Source organism: Catharus ustulatus, chromosome 4 (genome assembly GCF_009819885.2).
Source record: "Catharus ustulatus isolate bCatUst1 chromosome 4, bCatUst1.pri.v2, whole genome shotgun sequence".
In the NCBI taxonomy this organism is placed as follows: domain Eukaryota; kingdom Metazoa; phylum Chordata; class Aves; order Passeriformes; family Turdidae; genus Catharus; species Catharus ustulatus.
Window position 1 is genome coordinate 33,857,625 of NC_046224.1, and position 20,520 is coordinate 33,878,144.

The 20,520-nt window shown below is 37.0% G+C and overlaps 1 protein-coding gene across 1 annotated transcript in view; it reads left to right on the top strand.

Moving 5' to 3' along the window:
* The window catches only part of CFTR (CF transmembrane conductance regulator), an 88,553-nt gene that overhangs the window by 48,068 nt on the left and 19,965 nt on the right, over nt 1-20,520 (top strand). Inside the window, exons 14-21 of the mRNA XM_033059032.1 lie at nt 645-1,377; nt 2,498-2,626; nt 5,431-5,468; nt 6,503-6,756; nt 7,786-7,865; nt 11,970-12,120; nt 13,223-13,450; nt 15,479-15,579. Coding sequence (XP_032914923.1) covers nt 645-1,377; nt 2,498-2,626; nt 5,431-5,468; nt 6,503-6,756; nt 7,786-7,865; nt 11,970-12,120; nt 13,223-13,450; nt 15,479-15,579 — 1,714 coding nt within the window. The remainder of the gene's footprint in view (nt 1-644; nt 1,378-2,497; nt 2,627-5,430; nt 5,469-6,502; nt 6,757-7,785; nt 7,866-11,969; nt 12,121-13,222; nt 13,451-15,478; nt 15,580-20,520) is intronic.

Below are 20,520 nucleotides of genomic sequence, written 5' to 3' on the forward strand. Positions count from 1 at the left end.
TTGCTGCTCCCACTTCCATCTCAACATATTGAGTCTGCTGTAAGCTCATTCTCTTGATGTGTGTGGCTTTATATCTGACGTCTTTTTATCAGAAAGCCTTTCACTTTAAAACAATAAGCTGCTTTGTAAGTATAATTTTTTACAAGGAGCTATATTTTGACCTGTTTTTCTAATCACTGAATGTTGAATCATCTGAAACTGCGTGCTGAAGATTGGCAGCAGGTTGGCCCAAGTCAGAGACTTTTTGCTTGTCCTTTTGATGAAAACAGTAAGGACACACAATGCCATCCATGAGCTTTTCAGCCGCTGTAATTTTGAAGTTTTGAAATTGGAGTAATGCTCTTAAGTCTCAGATCAGTCTATCCGAGTAACCTTAAGATGAAAACAAATACTTCATGATGAACTGTGCTTTTTGGACTGACCTGAAAATGATTAAATTTTACCTCTTTTTTGATTCCTGTGATAAAGTGCTCACCCTTTACATATCTCAGCTTAACCACCTTCTTTGTAGTGTGAGGGAGCACCCAAGTCTGCTTGTACTGGGAGCAGGGCAGGTAAAAGAAAATTGAAAGTGAAAGGGATAAAATCATCATTTAATCATGAGAACAAAAAAGTCTAAATGTTCACACTTCCATCTTCTACAGCTGTGTGTGCAAGTTGATGGCGAATAAAACCAGGATCTTAGTTACTTCAAAACTGGAACACTTAAAGACTGCTGACAAAATATTAATCTTACATGAGGGGAGCTGCTATTTCTATGGAACATTTTCTGAACTTCAGGGTCAACGGCCAGACTTCAGCTCAGAGCTGATGGGATTTGACTCTTTTGATCAGTTCAGTGCAGAGAGAAGAAATTCAATCCTTACTGAGACTCTCCGACGATTTTCCATTGAAGGAGAAGGCACGGGATCACGCAATGAAATAAAGAAGCAATCTTTTAAACAAAAATCAGAATTTAATGACAAAAGGAAGAACTCTGTAATTATTAACCCCCTTAATGCAAATAGGAAGTTCTCAGTGGTGCAGAAGAATGGGATGCAGGTCAACGGGATAGACGATGGCCACAACGACGCGCCAGAGAGGAGGCTCTCGCTGGTCCCTGACCTAGAGCAGGGGGACGTGGCTCTGCTGAGGACTGGCATGCTCAAGGCTGACCATCTGCTGCAAGGCCGGAGGAGGCAGTCGGTGCTGAACCTGATGACAAGCACCTCTGGGAACTACGGACCAAACTTTTCCAAAAAGGGAAGCACAACGTTTCGGAAAATGTCCATGGTGCCCCAGACAAACCTGTCTTCTGAGATAGATATCTACACCAGGCGTGTGTCTCGAGACAGTGTCTTGGACATCACTGATGAAATCAATGAGGAGGATTTGAAGGTGTGTGTTAATCTGAATTCATCTTGGGTTTGGTTATGGTGATGGTTTAGTGTAATATACTCCTCATCTGTTTTTCTACTTGACTATTTCATTTCCAATGCAGCATTTCTCTGTGGAATATGTTTTTTGAATACCTGTAAAATTTTTTAAACCCAAGTATCATCTTGAAATCATTGAAATTCTCAAAAACTTATTTTGCCTTATTTTTCATTCATTTTTTTCAGTGCTATTTGTAGGGAATTTCAATACAGAATTTACATATCCTGCATGTTGTCTTTCAGATTACTTAAAATAAAATTTGAAACTGTAACTTGGAAAAATATTGTTTTAAAGCATTTATGTATAATTCTCCTTTGAAACATTAAGGCTCATGGAAAAAAGAAAATACTAGCACAGTCGTTTCTGTGAAGTATTAGCACAGTTTTTAAAACTGGAATTTGATAAAATTTGGTAAATTTGTCAGACTGCTTAGTTCCTGTGTCCTGATGCAGATAATGAATGGAGGAATAAGCTTGATTTTACTCTGGTTTTATGGATGTGCAGAAAAAAAACAGAAGATTGAGTTTTATATCAAAAACGTGACCAAAATTTCTTTTTTTTCTCATAGTTTAAATTGATCATGATGGACTACATTAATTTTCAAAACTGACTGCTGATTTTTTCATGATAGAAAAATTTTCTAGGGGAGTTTCCTAGGTAGAAACAGATGTCCAAGGAAACCCTGAATTCATTATTTGCTGAAGCACTGCCCTTTATTCTTTGGAGCTCAACAGAAAAAAATAAGCTCAAAGTACTTACAAATTTACTCTAAAATCACAGTAATAATTCTCCATTGAAAAAAAATAACTATTTATTAATAGTTTTTTATTCTGGTAGTGCTGGACAAGTCTCAGCTTCTCTCATTGTTGTCTGAAAATTTCAAATAATCTCTAAATTGTATTTTTATAGCAAAGATGACTCAACCAGTCAGTACCTTCCTCTCTAGCCATTTTCAATTTAATGCTTCATCTCAATTATTTGTGCTGAGTTAGGAGAAAGAATGATGGCATTCTTGTTTCAGAAATTCTCATACAGATATGTTATTGGCATTCTTACTATTATTTCACTGTTTTTTTTGCAGGAGTGCTTCAGTGATGATGCTGAAAGCATGGGTACTGTTACTACATGGAATACCTATTTCAGATACGTTACTATCCATAGAAACTTGATTTTTGTTCTGATTTTGTGTGTGACTGTCTTCTTAATCGAGGTAAGAAAATCTGTGCTTGATGTCATGTTGCAACAAATGACGTTTGTTCAAACTGTTCTTTGTGAAAATGGATAAAGCATCAAGACATAAGCTCTTGTATGTATCACTTATTGACCACTGCTGTTGAATTAAATTACAGTGACTTTTCTACTGCTCAAATGAGCACTTACTCAAAGTTAGTGGTTAGTGCACAGCAGCAGAAGACCCATCTTCTTAAATTATCCAGGTTATTTTCTGCAATGTGATACCATAACTAAGAATTATTGCCCTATGCTAGTCTCTTGTTCATAGGTGAATAATCTTCCATTTTTCATTAAAGATTATCTTCGCAGAGCTTTAGGGAGTTAACAACAATAATTGCCATAATTTTTTTATTATGGGGACATACATAAATTCTGGAAAATTGTTTTGCAAAATGAACTTTGCTCCTAGAGAAAGAAGAGTGGTGCGTAAGGCAGGGTGCTGAATGCTTGTGATGGCAGTTAAAGATGGAAGGGGTGCTCCTGCAGCGTGCAGAGATTTTTTCCAAGGACGGCGTAAAACACCAGAACAATTACTGAAGAGTATCTGGCTGTTTGTGGACATTTGACTGTTTTTCATATATCAGTAATTGCCTGCTTTTTGCCTTGTCTCTCAACTTAGGAAAGAATCTATTAATGTTCTCTTCTATGGTAAATATCCTAAATCAAGTATTTTTCAAAGGAAAAGAACATGTTTCATAGTGTGAAATCAATGAGACTGTATTCGTATGTCAACTTAACAAAATATGGTGCTGATTTCTCTCAGTATTTTTCAACATGAACTGAATAAAGAAAATAACCCATTAGGAATATAGGACTAGTTTCTGGCTGATTGTTAGTAAAGGGTTTTTAGCAGTTCTGTGGTGAGATTCAAACTTCTAATATCATCATAACTGGAGAAAGATGTGACTGATGGTATTCAGAGTTTAATGTTATATTGCAGGTGTTTTAAGTTAGTTCTCTTGGACCAGGAATAAATCCTGGAGCTTAGATCTAGTTTAACTAAATTTTCAAACCAACTCCAGAATCAATACGGTATTTAGATGCATAGCTCTTCTTATCAGTGAGTTTTGTTTTCATGGTAGTGGAAAACAGCTATGTAAATAACAGCAAAGCTGAATATGAGTTTTAGAGGCAAAGGAAATTTTATAGTATATCAGATTTATTCCTGTATATTCAGCATATATTTCTAATGCTGATTACACATTTTTGCTCTTATTTTAGATGAAACCTTTTCTAAAAAGTCCAAAAGCCTCATCTTCTAATTGAAAAAAAAAATCTTAGGACATAGAATGTTTCCATACAATTTAAACTTTCCAGTGTGACTATTGTTGAAGTAAAAACCTGTTGGTAAATGAATGAGCTGGAAGATATTCAGGCACAGCCTAGTCTTGAGCAAACCTCTGTGTGTGAGCTGAAATACCATGCCAAGTGTTTACATGTCCTGTGCTAACACTTTGTGCCCTTCCAACCTGAGACAATGAAGAGAGGCTAGTGATGAACATCCAAGTAAATTGAAAGTGGTGTTTTTACACCCTTCAGATCTGTGTGGGACTACTGTGGAAATTCTAGAGATGCTATTTTAGATTTTGAATGGATTGCAGGTTCCAAGGTGAGTCCACACAGGTCACCATAAATAGGACATCGACTGTACATATTTCCTAGGTTTGCGAGGTGTATGTTGTGTAGCTCACTTCAGCAGCTCAAAACTGTGTCTCATGGACATAATACCCAGAGACTAGGGCTGCTGAACTGCAAGAAGAGCAGTTTTGGAAGGTAACACAGAGAAAGGCTTTGTGATACTATTCTGTGACAGTGTTACCTACCATCATCTTCATGGCTGAAAAAACTTTTCTGTTGTGAGGAGTCAAGATGAGAACAGAATCCTGTTGGGAGATGTAAAAGTATTATTGTGAAAGAAGCCTGACTCTTACAAATACTTAAATTCAGGACCATCATGATCAATCTTGAGTTATTTCATATATGACATGTGAAAGTTGGTGGCTTCCAAAGAGAAGACTTCAGTTATGTGTTGAGGTATTACCAAAATACATTTCTGTACCAGTCACATAAAAATATATGGGAAGAAAATGTAAAAACTGTTTCAACTCTTAGAAAAATGATCATAGTCAGGAACAGAGCAAACTAATATGTGATAGACTAGATGAAGATCTCCAGTATCTTGGTGGACAGACAAGAATATATTACAGACTAAATTCTTGTTGAATGCTGAACCATCTCAAAATAAAAAGTTACAAGAGATTATGCAGAAAATTATATAAGACAATGCAGCAAAGCAATATCAGTGAAATGAATATACCAAATGTAGACATCAGCTAGCAAGAACATAAATGCAAAAATAATAACATTAAAGATTTGACATTCATATTTTCATAGATGCCTTTGAAGATACTGAGAGACTTACTCTTCTAGAGTCATTAAAAATATTAATCTTTAAAACTTAAACTCTGTTAAGGCATACGTTTATCAGCTGGAAGGCATTAGCAAGCCTTTGTTAATAGTATGGTAAAAAAATACAAGAATATTTAGGGACTTGAGAGTCTGATTGTAATACAAGTCTAAATGTAGCTTTCCTGGTGGGATGCATTAAATTGTTCCCGTTGAGAGAGAAGCAGATATTACAAGTTTTTTGCTTCAAGTAAGTTTGACTTCCACCTATTATGCTCCCTCTAAAAACAGGTATAAAGTCAATGAAAAAAGATAAGAGAGAAAAATTAGATAAAGTGATAAGACAAAATCTGACTCTGTTTTCTTTGGTCACAGGTAGCTGCTTGTCTTGGTGTGGTATGGTTTCTTCAAAAGTAAGTAGTGGGGAAAATTTATTGAGAAACTGGGGTATCCCTTATATTATTTTTTCTGTAGATAATGAATAAATTCTGCCATAATTGTATGTGGATAGTCACTATCTTATAGTCAACAAAATGGTTCCTAGATGGTTGATCTAAATATCTTGTGCAGGTGGTATCTGGTACTTCTGTAAGTGCTAACAGTTGAGTGGTTTATGGCTTATTATTGAGTACATAATAGTGTATGCAAGATTTTCCTGGGTCTGGTACTTCTGTAAGTGCTAACAGTTGAGTGGTTTTTTATGGTTTATTATTGAGTACACAATAGTGTATGCAAGATTTTCCTGGGTCAACTCATTCTAGGGATGCATGAACCTGATTATCTTCAATATACCATGATTCAGAGCTCCTGGGTAAGGCTTGATTAGGAATATTTTAAGGGAGTAGTTTCTGTAAGACCCCATTTCTAAAATTTCCTCCGCTCATCACTGAAGGATTCCCAGAAGTTACAGGGTCAGCAGTTTAAGGTTAAAGCATACCGAGCAGTGGAAAAGCCAGTGGCTTTTCCTGGGTCAATGCTTTTAATCCCTGTTTTTGTCCTGCAGCAATGGATCTTTGAGTATAGAAACATATGGAGACGTGAGTCTGACTGGAGGTGGAGTGATTTCTGTTGATTTCTGTTGAGTTGCTGAGGGCTTTCCTTTTTATAGCATATCTAAATAATTTTAGTTCCATAGTAATTAAGTTTTTTCAAGACTTAAACTAATTTTTCTGTTTAAGAGAAGTGGCTGTATTTTCCTGGATTAGGTTATGTTTGTCAGTGAGTAAATACGCAGTAGAATTGCAAGAGAATACCAGAGCAATTAATGATTTATATTTCATACGTACATGACAATATTTTAAAAATTACTGGAAGTATCTATAACTAACCATTAGCATAGTTTTAAAACAAATGGACACTGGAGTACTGTTTGGTTTTGTTTAGTAAATAAAAGAGAAAAAGTACACAATTTCCAGTAATGCATTTATTTTTAATTTCCATCACACAGTTCAGCTTCGAAGGCAAATTCAACACAGTCAGAAAACAGCACCTCTAACAAACCTCCTGTGATTGTCACTGACACTAGCAGCTACTACATCATTTACATCTATGTGGGTGTGGCAGATACCCTGCTTGCCATGGGAATCTTCAGAGGTTTGCCCCTTGTGCATACACTTATAACAGTGTCTAAAACTCTTCATCAAAAGATGGTGCATGCAGTTCTTCATGCACCTATGTCAACCTTCAACTCTCTGAAAGCAGGTAACTGAGATGGGAGGTGATTGACTCATCTATGCATTTAATTTCAATTAAATGGGTTTCGTTCTGCTAAAGGACAGTGTTTCTTTCTATTTATGTTTTCAGTCAAGTAGAATGTTAGAAGTTTGCCATATAAAGTAATTTGTGAATATTTTAATGAAACTTGATTGCACTTAAGTGTGACATATTTCAGTTGTCAATTCTGATTCTGAAATACCACCCTGTAAGAAAGAAATTTGGAGAAAATAAACCATTAACTGTTCTAGGCAATAAAAGTTAAATAACTTCTAAAGAATAGACTTTGTAAAAAACTGCAATAGAAAAGATATTGTCAGCTATGTTGTGAGTGACAAGGAATCAGATGTGAATGATAAATAGTGCTTTTTTTATGAATAGTCCTACTAAAATGGCATAAAACATCAGTTAATGTGAATGGTGGTATGCATATTCAAAGTTGGGAGTTAATATAAAGCTCATTATATAACTGGTGTACCAAGTTTCATCTCCCATTGTACATGAAATTCTTATCTCATATGCTTCTTCCTGATAAGTACTAGATTACAGGAGACGCAGCTAAATGATGATACAGCAATGGTCTACTCCTTCATTTTCCCTTGTGTTCTTAACTTTGTTGTTACATAATGTTTAATACAGTAATTCTACTCAGAAATTAAGAAACAGCTTACAAACCCATGCAAATGCTGGTGTGCAAATTACCTGTGTATCAGCAGGGCCTGCTGAGTAAGGGGTACTGACTTATGCTTTCTGCCCCTTATAGTGTTTTCTTTTTTAAAATTGCATTTTCCTGGCTTTTTTTTCCCCAAGATCTGAAATAGAAGTTGTGTAGCCACATTCCTGCAGGGGGACAGAAACTGTAGCTCCACTAAACTGTAATGGAACTGCTTGTACTTGAAAAGATCTTATACTTAATATTTTGTATTCAGAAAATGTTGTACTTTTTGTTAAAGTAATAAATGTAGGATTTAGGGGGTATTAAAATGTCTGACTTTTTTTTCCCTTCTTAATCCATAGGTGGTATGCTTAACAGGTTCTCAAAAGATACAGCAGTACTGGATGACTTACTTCCACTTACAGTATTTGACTTCATTCAGGTTTGTAGAATAAAAGTTGTAACTTTTGTGATATTTCAGCTGTACATCTTGCCAAAGAAATCATATGAATTTTTTTCAATCTATGTATCAACATAGCTGCTTATCCTGTATGTCAACTTTCCTGCTTCAGTTCTGAGTACTTTCCTCTATGTGTACTTACCTGCTCTGTTTATGCAAACCACTCTTACTACTCAGGCTCAGGACAAATACCCCTGCTGCTGCCCAGATTCATCTGTAAGTTATAAAGGGCGTGCCTTAGTTTCTTTCTGTTGTCATGGGTCAAGATGACTTTTTTTTTTAATGCTATTCTTTGATTGCATTCAGTCACTTTGATAACTTTCCCTCCTTAAGCTCTTCTGTTCCCAGTTTGCTAGCATCACCCTCAGTTTACTTCTGATGAATATATTCTTGACTTTTCTGTTCCTTTATCTTCTATGGAAATGCCAGCTTTTCCTTAGATAGAACCGGTTCCCAGAACATTTTAAAAATAGAAGCAAATCTTCCCTGGTGCTCTTGTTCCTCTCTACATTATTAAGGTGATACACAGAGGCCCAACTTAATCAACCCAAAAACTGCTGAACAGATTGTCTGTCTCCATCTGTGAGTTTGCCTGCTTTACAGTCCATACCAACATGATGATCTGATAAAGACAGAATTTCTTTCCCTATGTCTTTGTGAGTAGTTGACAACTTTGACTCATGACTTCAGAGGGGCCAGTGCAGCTTAATATGAAGAGTACATTGAAGTTTTACTTCATGTCCCGCTGGTGTCATGAGGACTTGCTAACATGGATGTCAGGACTCTCTGAATCTACAGTATTATCTTCAATGCGAACAGGAGTCACTACTGTCATTTCTGATATGACCATTTTGTTTCAGACATTTTGGATCTACCAAGGGGATGTTATTCCAGAAGCATGTTAATTAGTCTGCCTCTACATTTCAAACATTCTACAGGAAACTGACTAGTTTTTCATGTGTTCAACAATAACGAAAATACCAGTATTTGGCTTTTCTATCTGATGCCTTTCAGAGGTTTAGCTACACCCTCTTGTCCCCTAGATTCACCTCTCTCCTCAGACTCAACTACAGAGGCTTCTAGACATGCATGATAAGCTGCCCAGTCTTTCCAGGTTCTTCTGCTGAAGATCATTGAACTTACCCACTGTCTTGAATAATTTAACAGTCATTCCTTCACAGTCAGTTTCTTCTGGTCCTCCATAGATTCAGACTTCCTTGGACTTTGCTAAAGCACAAAGTCAGATGCCTCTGAAAGATACAAAGAAATTATAGATAGGACTTTTTCCTTCTGTTTATTGTTAAAGAGTCAGAGAATGTGGAAGGGATGCGTGGACCTAGGACCTGGAACCCCTCCAATTCCTCTGTTCAAAGCAGGTTCAGCTAGGGGAGGTTGCTCAAGACCAAGCTGGGTTTTGGATATCTCCAAGTTCTCTGAGTAATGTGTTCCACTGTTTGACCCTCCCCATGCTAAAAGTGCTTTTTCTTATGTTTAAAAGGAATTTTGTGCATTTCAGCTTGTGCCCATTGCCTCTTCCCAGTGTGTGCCATGTAAAAGAATTTGGCTCAAGTACATATGGTCCACAAGAAATATCTACTAATATTTATATAAACAGAATATATTTTAATTATATAAATAATGACAAAATGAATATACATAAACATTTATAATTTATATAAGTATAATAAATACCAGTAGATAGTAATACAAAGTGATGAGATCGCCCCTAGGCCTTCTCTTAAGGCTAAACCCAGTTCTATCAACCAGTCCTTGTTTCTTGGAGATCCTTCATGTGAGATGCTGCTGGTGCATATGGCTTGTCCTTAAGTTTTAATATAGTCTCACTCAAAAGTTCATAGTGAACTCACTGAACATTTATGCCTGTGATGACAACTGGTTTCCCCTAAAGGATAGCTCCTGTTGGTTAATCAAACTGGCTGTTGCAGTCATTGCCACTCTGACACTTGCTGAGTTGCTTTGTCTACTACCACCTGCATTTTCCAAACAGGGAAACAGTGGAACATGTCTCCCCATCTGGCCTCTGCCCAGGGCTAAGAGCTCAGCATCTGGGGCACTGACTGGGCTGCATGAGCCCTCTGATGCCATTCCTCAACTATATGCCAATACAAAAGGCTTGTGGTTTAGATTTTTGTTTCTGCCTTTTTAGAGAAAATATCATCTTCGGTCTGACTTCAGGCTTACTTTGGAGTTTATGAGATAACACAGATTTTCATATTCAACTTTTCAGTGAAATAATGGTGGAACCAGCAGTTAGAACAACATGGCATCAGTGACCTTTACAAAATTTGAGTAAAAGAGAGAAACGGGAATTATAACAGTCACCAAGTGACTGTAATCTCAAGTAATATGAGAACTGTACAACGTGGCTCAATATCACTTGAATAGCTCATTTGCTTCTTAACAATTAGAGAGAGATACAAGTGCTAGTAATTTCTGCAGTTTTAAGTAATGAGTAAACACAAATCCATTCTTGCATTGCAGCAGAGCAGTGCCAAGCAGCTGTGCAAGCATAATCCACACATATCACCATTCCTTTATGAGAAGTCAGGAAAATAGTTAAAGAACTCACAGGATCATAAAATTGTTTGGGCTGGAAGGGACATTAAAGATGGTCTAGTTCCAACCCCCTTGCACAGGCAAGGACACTTTCCATTAGACCAGGTTTCTCAGAGCCTCGTTCAATCTGGCCTTGAACGCTTCCAGGAGTGGGGCATCCACAACTTCTCTGGACAACCTGTTCCAATGCCTCATCACCCTCATAGTATAGAATTTCTTCCTAATATCTAATCTAAACCTGCTCTATTTCAGTTCAAGCCATTCCTCCTTTAGCTAGTTTGGCTGTAATGTCATTTGTTTTCATGAAATGTGATGCTGCTATTGCACTGCTCAGGTTTCTGATTAAAAAAAGAAAAAAGTGGTAGGAAACTTAGAGTTTCCTAACTTGGAATACTGGGAATTTAAATCCTTCCTTGAGTTTATGTGGATGTAGTAACAGAAGAACTCACTGCAGGTTTCTTCCTAATGTGAAATTCATTTTGCTTTCCATCTGTTTCTTTGCTAACTGGTCATTTGCAGTGATGTTTCAATGCAATGTTCATAGTTTTGTCCAAATTTTCCATTTGCAGTTGGTCTATGCTGGTAAGTTTGCAGCTCGAAGTCGTTGCTCAGTGTTAGAAGTAACACCCTGATACAAAGCAGAACTTTGCTATTCTATGTACACTGGTATACTTGATTTTCTTTAGATTTAGACACGGACAAAAACAGTCTACTTGCTTAAGTCTCTTTTAGAGTAAAGATCAAGACCAGATTTAGCTAAATCTGTCTGGACCTACTGAGCATGAGGTCTTAAAATTATCATAGTCTCTAGTAGGTTAAAATAGATTACCTCTGAAACAATTTTGCTGCTTTTGTCATCTGACACCTTTAAACACCTTTTTATTTCTCCTGAAACTACTAATTTGTCATATCACAAGTTCTAATACAATTTATTTGCTGTCTTCTGGTCAGGACAAGCAGTAGTGTTAGTTTCATATATGAGTTACAGTCCCTTGAGCAAGCACAGAAATACAACTTCCCACTTTTTCTGATCCTCACCAAAACTGCTTTGCTCAGAGCCTGCAGGAGGCGGTCACTCAGCTCCTGACAGTCTTGCACACCTAGTGCAAGCCCCTAGACAAGACAGGGACAGCACTGGTAGGTTTGGTAGGTGGCTGCAGATATTGCAAATGCCATTCTTACGATTTTAAGTGGAGAGTGAGTGCCTAGCTGCTGCGGTTTTTGTGTGGCTTCATATTTTAGAAGCCTGCAATATTGATTGTACTACAGAAAGCACTTCTTCCATCTATTAGAAAAGATGGCAGTTTACTACAACAGGTTATGGATCTGGTCCAAGTTATCCACTACCTTTTCATGGAGTTTTGTTCTCAGCTGCAAATCTTCTTAGGTTAGCACTTTATGTTTGCTGAAACAATACATAGTTGCCATAGGAAGGAGATTCATCCCCAACCTCTAGTCTATAAAATGACAAGTTTACTATATCAATAGTATTTTTCTTTCATTCTACAGTTAATACTGATTGTGATTGGCGCTATAACAGTAGTCTCAATATTAGAACCCTACATCTTCCTGGCATCAGTGCCTGTGATAGCAGCCTTTATTCTGTTAAGGGCATACTTCCTCCACACTTCTCAGCAGCTGAAACAACTGGAATCTGAAGGTAGGAGCAGCAAAATTGGTAGACTTTTAAATCCACAAAAAATCAATTGAGAAGTGATTCACCCTTTCTCCTCTTTTTGCCTCTTCTGCAAGATGACGTTGTCTTTGTGAGCAGAGCATGTACCTCCTCAAAGCCAGGGCTATTACTGATCCTGCCAATACTGAATGCTCTGCTGCCAAAGAGCAATTAAAAAGGCCTTTTAAAAGATGGTCTTTTATCACTGCTGCAGCTGAAAACAAATAAAGTCCTGATATAAAGTTTTCTTGAGAGTAAATGTAACTTGAAAAATTGTGGTCAGACTTGGTATGTACTCTTTGAGTTTGCTTCTTTGAAAGAAAAATTTTCAATGGATATATCTTGATCACAAAGAGCTTGTACTCGGAATAAGTGATTTGATTAAATTTCCTTTCTCTCCCCCCACTATGAGACTAAAATATTCCAAATTAGATTGAAAACCTCATTCAAAAGTGTGAATTTGTAGACCGTGCACTATTGCCTGGCTTTGCAGCAAACTGGCAGATCCTAAGCAAATCAGTCCTGCATCTTAAACAGTGGTGATCCTCTTCCCTTTTACATAAGTGTAATTCTGCAGTTCCTCAGACCTAAATTTAAATTTCTTTGATGTTCACAGGTATCCACCACTGGCTCACCACTTTTTATGCAATGCAAGATCTGCTTAAAATTACCATGTCAGTGCAGTTGAATCCATTAAAGTACTCTGCCTATGCTAAGAAAGCTTCATATAATGAAGTTATCCAAATTGCAGGAATCAATTTTGGCTGGGGAGGAGCAGCCTTTCTTTTGTGGCATTCTACAGAAGGCCAGGAGCTTCCCCAAGCAGATATGAGACAAGTAGTCATGTGCTAACTATGAAGAATTATTGTGATCCCTTCATGTCAATACACTGAATGCAATTTCAACCTGTTCTTACAAAGACTGCTGTAAATCCTTTGTTAGGATTACTGCAGTCATGTAGTTTGGACAACATATGTAAATTCCACACTGGCAGTAGTCAGGCTGCTGTGAGGTGGGGGGTGTTTGCATTATATCAAAGGCATTTGCTCATGCATGTTTATGTTGTTCTAATTTAAACATTTTACAGCTCGGAGTCCAATTTTCACCCACCTTGTTACAAGCTTAAAGGGGCTGTGGACACTGAGAGCTTTTGGGCGGCAGCCGTATTTTGAGACCTTATTTCACAAAGCTCTGAACCTACACACGGCAAACTGGTTCCTCTACCTGTCAACACTGCGCTGGTTCCAGATGAGGATAGAAATTATTTTTGTTCTCTTTTTTGTTGCTGTGGCATTTATCTCTATCCTAACTACAGGTAAGGTAACTTTACCTGAAAACTGAAATGAAAGTCTGCTGCTTCTTTTCAACTGCTCAGCTTTAGAAAATTCAGAGAGAAATAAACTGTTGTGGAATTCAGCATTGATTTAAATATGTCATAATAGTAAACACAATTTAATTAAAATAGAAATAACAGCATTATTACCTGCAGTCTAATATTGTAGAGAACTCATTAAAGGGATAAATCTGAAAGTAATAACTGAAGGGACAAAACTTTCATTTCCTTGATAGTAATTGCTGTAAAATGTATCTCATGAGTTTGAAACCACATTAGTGTTCTGAGAAGATTGGATGTTGATCACAGCTGTATAGCTCAAAGGTTTTTAGTAAATAGAAGTTAATGTTCCCCTCACTTGCAAATGGCTAAGTCATGGAAAGTTTTAATAAAAACCACACAATTAGGAGAAATTTTTGTCCAGTTCTTTAATTCCCAACCTACTGACCCATTTTTCTATGTGAAGTTTTGAAAATTCTATTAAAAAATGTCCTGAAAAATAACTCCAAGTAAACACAGCATATGAATGAGAATCACACTGTATATTACTTGTATTTGAGGTGGTGCCCATGACTTGCCAGGCGTAGCCAGCCTCCAACAAGCAAAAATTAGGAGTAGGATGCCCCAAAAATGTTAGTAGGTCATTTTTGTGGAAAAATTCAGCTAGAGATTACTTCAAATATTTATTCACTATGCTTTTGTTACGTTTGGACATGGTTCTACCTCTCCAAGTTTTACGCTGAACTTACAGATCCTGTGCATTATGGCCAGTAATGAACAAGAGCTGGATGATTTTATGGAGGAGGTTTTAAAATCTAACAATATTCAGATTTCTTTCAGCCATACTTCAGTGTTGAAAAGGAATTGTATAAGAGCTTGTAATTTATCAAATATTGTATAGTTTATGAAATTCTATCCTCTATTTCTTGTAGAAGGACCTCTATCTCTCCTTACAAAAGGAGACACCACACAAATACTTCTGTATGAAAATAGGCACCTACAGTACTTTTGTTACTAAGGAGACTTCTAGTTGCCCTACCATTCATGGGAAGAAGTGTTCCCTGCTGTCCTTCTCATTTCTCACCCTGTGTTGTTAGTAGTTTGGACATTTTAGAAAATAATTTCTTGTGTTAGTTGTCCTGGATGTTTTACTTGAGAAAAGGGGTTAGAAACACTTTTAAAAAATATTAAAATTTTTCATCTTGTCACCGTTATAACCTTTGTTGTTGTAAATAATAGGCCCTCGGAGCAACACTGAATTCCTTTTCTTACTCTATCAGTTTTCACGAGAAATATTTTGTTTTTATTGCTTACTTTTATAATTACTTACATAACGAGATGTCTATAAGAAAAACAGAAGGAGGCTTATTGAAGAAAACTGTATAAGTAATGGAGAAATCATAGAAAGGCATTTGGCTTAAATGCTCAATTCCATTTAACATGTAGTGAGTTTAAAAATAAACAATGTGGTAGAATAAATGCTTCTATTGTATTGTATGAAGTCATAAAGGAAAATCCCTGGGAAATCCCATGCTTGTTACAGCCAACAATTAAAGCTAAACAATTTACGTCTGCATTTTTGTGGAACACTAAGGAGAATGTCCTCTATTTGTCAAAGAAATGAAAATGTAAGACCTTTTGAATTTTAAAGTTGTTAGCTGTCTGTGGTGTTTTAGTTAGATAAGAGTAATTTCACAGATTCATGTGCATTGGAAAAAGGAAAATCAAATCAAGATTGCAGAGACCTGATTCTGTTTACAGGTTCAGTACCAAGACTTAATTTTTTCTTCTGCCAAGCAAGATTAAGGGTTCTATTGAATTCACTGTCAGGGCCAGATGTTTAAATATGATTTAGGTCTTAGCCCTTTTTATGATTAACAAATCCATGTTTTCTCTATGAAATAAAGGAGGAGAGAGTATGAATATGCATTTTAAGATATACATGCTAATTTTCTGTTTTCTAATGGATTTTTATTTGCATAGAAATTGAATGTATTTTTCTCTCCACAGGTGATGGACAAGGTACAGCTGGAATTATTCTTACTTTAGCTATGAACATCATGGGAACCTTGCAGTGGGCAGTAAACTCAAGCATAGATGTTGATAGTTTGGTAAGCAAAAATGCACTGTGCTGTGCTTTCTTTTGAGGAATTGCCTTATGTTTTTGATTATGGTTGTGCAGTGAATTATCTTCAGAGTTGAATATTATGCAGATGAGTTTCCTTCATAAAAGTTTCCTTCATACCTTTGATAGCAAACTAATGGCTTTGGAATGGCACAAACTGAGTTTTTCCATGATTGGAAATTTTTCTGGCCTGGAATAGGCAACAGCAAATACTTGCATTTAAGGACTCAGATTGCAGATGTAGCAGTGATAAGAAAACCTTGAAAAGGCTTGGGGTTGTTTTCCTTGGTTATATTTCCTGTATTTATATATGCATTATATCTTCATTGGTCTACTTAGCAGATCACAAGGGATGTTTTTGAATTCCTTTCACCTATTATCAATAGCGATTTAGAAATCTGTCCTTGACTTCCCTGGCAGTCTTTTTCTGATTTTATGTAAAATACCCTCTGTCATAAGACTTTGCATTCATATGTAATTTGAATAGGTAGAACTGGCTTTAAAACAGAGTATTTCACAAGGTTACCTTCTTATCACCTGTTTGTTGAGATATGTGAAGCAGACAGGAAACTCATAAAAGAATCTTTGTTCTTACACTTTACATCATACATTACCTTAAATGTATGAAAATTTAAGTTTTTATTTTAAAATTTAATAGTTACTAATCTCTTTCTACTTCATTCACTCTAGGATTTATTTTAGACAGAATTTGTGTAATAAAATACCGTAGTCTTATAAAACAAAAAAAATTTCTGAGGAGAAAGATCTCCCACATCCTGTCTTACCCACTCTGAACCCTAAATGAGCTTCTTGAGCCAAGTTTTTCAGGATCGGAAGATAAAAAAATTACAGCAGATTTCAGAGTCCCTTAAATCCTGATTAATTGAATTTGATTGTCATATTAAAAATATATAATTGGGGCAGATGGTGAAGCAATATTTGCAAGTCTAACATTAATTTTTTTCTAATATGTTATTCAACTAGATTCATCCCAAGGGAAATCATTAAGAGCTTCAGAACAAGGAATTAACCACTTACAGCATCTAGTCTCTTGTTTGCACATGTGACTGCTGACAGTCAAGAAAGCTGATGGCCATTCAGCAGTGTTTCCTAGCCACCAAACATTTTATGCTAGCTCCTCCTTTGCTTTGTTATGAACAACCTCTCTTTAAGGGCAAGCATTTTGTGAAAGGGCTTCATTGCTGTGACTACAAGACCTGCTGAACAGTAGTTACGTGACTAAAAAATGAAGCGAAATGTGATGGTAAATCACAGAATTGTCAGGGTATGGAGGGACCTCTGGATTTCATTAGTCCAACTCCCCTCACGAGCAGGGTCACCTGGAGCAGGTGGCACAGGCACTCCCCACAGGTGGGGTCTGAATGTCTCCAGAGAGACTCTACGCCCTCCCTGGGCAGCCTGTTCAGTGCTTTGTCATCCTCAATGTGAAAAAGTTCTTCCTTATGCTGAGGTGAAAGGTTTTGTGTTTTAGTTTACAGCCACTGTAGGTTCTGTCACTGGGCACCGCTGAGAAGAGCCGGGCCCCATCCAAGTGACCCCCGCCTTTGAGATACTTGTGTGCATTAATGTGACCCCGTCAGCGTTCTCAGACCAAGCAGGCCCAGCTGCTGCAGTCTCCTCATAAGAGAGATGCTCCAGACCCCAAATGATCTTTGTGGCCCCCCCTCTGGACCCTCTCCAGTAGCTTCTTGTCTCTCTTGTACTGAGGAGCCCAGAACTGAACACAGCGCTCCAGATGTCGCCTCACTAGGGCCGAGTAGAGGGGCAGGATCGCTTCCCTTGACCTGCTGGCCACATTCTCGCTGAAGCATCCGAGGTTACCACTGGCCCTCCTGGCCTCAAGGGCACACTGCCAGCTCATAGTCCATTTGTCATCCACCAAGACTCCCAGGTCCTTCTCTGCAAAGCTGCTCTCTAGTAGGTTAATCCCCCAAAACCACAACAGCAACAACCATGTTCATTCACTCTCATTTGTAAACTCCATCCCCTGTAAGGTAGAATGTGATCACTTTAGGTATAAAAATCTGTGTACAAATCATGTGTGCATATTACAGCTTAATACAAACTGGAAGTGTTTCACAAGAGCAACAGGAAATCTTACTGTAGGATTCAGAGTGTGCTGGACACAATTGTGCTTTAAAAAAGAACAACTTCCCCTTTTAAAAAGTATAGTCATGTTAAAATGTCACCTATCACCTATTAGCAAGAAGAAAATCACTCCCTTTCCCTTGGAACGGGAGTCTCAAGTTGCTCTAGACATTTCTGAGTACTTTGCTCTGTATTATGATAAAGGACTTAGTGCTGGAGCACAGGTTATGTTTGTTATGTTATGTTATGTTATGTTATGTTATGTTATGTTATGTTATGTGTTGCATTATATTATTGATAGCCTTCTAAGGCCCATCAGGTTATAGGTGGATCCTCTGGACATCTTTTAGCAGTGGATAACTGCTCACCTTCATAACGTGAATCTTCAGGTATCCCAGATGAGAAACCAATAGATATTTATGGCAGGACAGTTTTCTTGACATTCAAATGCTGTTCCTGTGCACAGGTAGATAAAAATTAGCTTGATGGTGTCAAGATAATAAAACTGCTTCACTGGGTGATACAGATGTATTTATTCCCACTCTGTACACTCTGCATTTAGCACTTCCCTATTGAAAGTATTTTATAATTATTTGGCTAAAGGTGTTTTGCAGAGGGTTGCCTGACTTAGTAGTCTGTTTAGTTATATTCTGATTTTCTCTCTAGAGGTAGTTTGAAACTCCCCACAGAACCAGATTGACTGGAATTGACACATCTCCACATGTCTCCAGTTACAGATAGGCACACACCGCTCTAGTTGACATCACTCCTGTCCTTCCTTGAGCAGCTGTGATATCTGTGTTTACAAGCCTGCAGACTAGAGTGCCTGAGTGAATAGCACATCTGTAGGTAGCAGTTTTTTGGTTGTCATATAAGCTGGAGATTTCTGCAAGTAGTTGAAAGCCATGTCCAAAGGAGTAGCTGGCCAAACAGATGGGTAGGTGGCAAATTTGACTTTATACCACCCAATCTCCTTGATCTTGCCATGACAGTAGCACACAGATTGAAGAAATCTGAACTCTTAGGTTGGTTTTTATTTCTACATACACAGATACTGTCTTTGAAGCAATTTTTGTTGAACAGATTTGGCTTTAAATTAAAAATCCCTTTTGTCTCTTAATACACCATAATGTTTTAATGGTTTTGGCATTTCATTCTCTACAGCCCTGATGCTTTTTCTGCTCTGCCTTTATTTAAAAACAACCCTCCAAATCCTCCTTCCAATACGTGGTCACTCTGACAGCTATCCATTGTTTAATTTAAACCTATGAATTAGGCTAGATTTATTGTTTCACTTTAATAATTTCTGCAAATTTTCCAGACTTTCCTTATCCTTCTAGGCAGTCTTTTAGTGTTTTGAATTTTCTTTTTCCTTCATAAGGAAATACAAAATAATTTTTTTCGGTACGTGCTGCTTTCACAGATAAGCATTAGCTAGTCCCTGTGGACTATTTTAATGCTTTCTAACCTCTTCTTTCACTGATGTATATCCTGCAGTAGCAGTGCTTTAACTGTGAAGGACAGTTCCTTTTATCAGGGAAAGACAAAATGCTGTGCTTTTACTGTTGCCAAGATTACTTATATAAGGAGATATAAAAAGAATTCCCAAAAGAGATATTAAAACCCAACTTGCTAAATGTCACAGTGCCCCACCCTGTACCCATCCTTCAGGAATGCTGAAGAATTAAAGTAATACAGGGTAGAGAAAAGGACCAAATTTAAAAGTACAGCTGTGAAAAATAATGGTGTTTTACAGATGATTTTTAATGCTTTTGTATTACAATACTATTTCTCTTTAACCTGTTAAAGTGATTTTTTGTTTGTTTGGGTTTTTTTGTTTTTTCTTTTCTGGGTTTTTTTTTTTTAATCTACATGATCTTAATATGGTTTTTACTACTGTTGGCAGGAAACCTGAGAAAACTTTTAATTTCCAAAGTTTAAGTTTAAATAGAGTAAATACTTGGCTGTAAAATCTGCATCAGAATGCCAGTCCTCTGGAATTCTGGAAGGGAAGGTGTTGGTCTTCTGGAAGGGAACATAATGAAGAAAATAATCTTTAGGACATTCTTGCCTGCCTGCAAACAGTGGGTAAAAGAGAAAAAAATCAGTCAAAGTTTTAAATGAACTAAATATTTAATTTTTTTGCAGTTTGGAAGAGAAGTATACATCCTGTAAGTGCACCCAATATGACCTAATGCATGGGATTTTTAATAATATGAACCACTGGATCAGTCTCCTACAGGACCTCCCAGCTGCACAGTGCACTTTCCAAGCAGTGTGTTTGTGAGGAGGTGATGTCTGGCAACACAGCCATTGAACACTCTGTGTACCTGAAGAGAATGAGTGCTTTCTTTTTAGTAGAAGATAATACAGAATCTGATTAAATGAACCCTATTAGCTTACTTGTAAAATAATTACTTCTTCCACCTTCTGGAAACATGAATTATATAATTATGTTATGAATACGCCCTCAAAGTTAAGAAGAGTTTGAGTGATATTAATGAGAAAATAAGTGAAAGAATTTGCAGTGCTATTTAAATCTCAGCAAAATACAATTAGGCAAGGCTAAAAATAGTGTACTATGCTATAGACTTAGGGATGAAAATAGTAAATACACTCCTTTATTCGAAAGCAGTAGTTAAAGAACATTAATATAGCTGGCACAGTACTGAAGTGAATAATGGATAAGAAACTTGCTGTCACCTATCCTATACCTGTCATTATGAATGACAGAACACTTCTCCCTGTGAAAGGAAGAATGGGTATTTTTATGAAATGTTCCTGACATGCTACATTCTGCCCAGATTTAAATCATAGT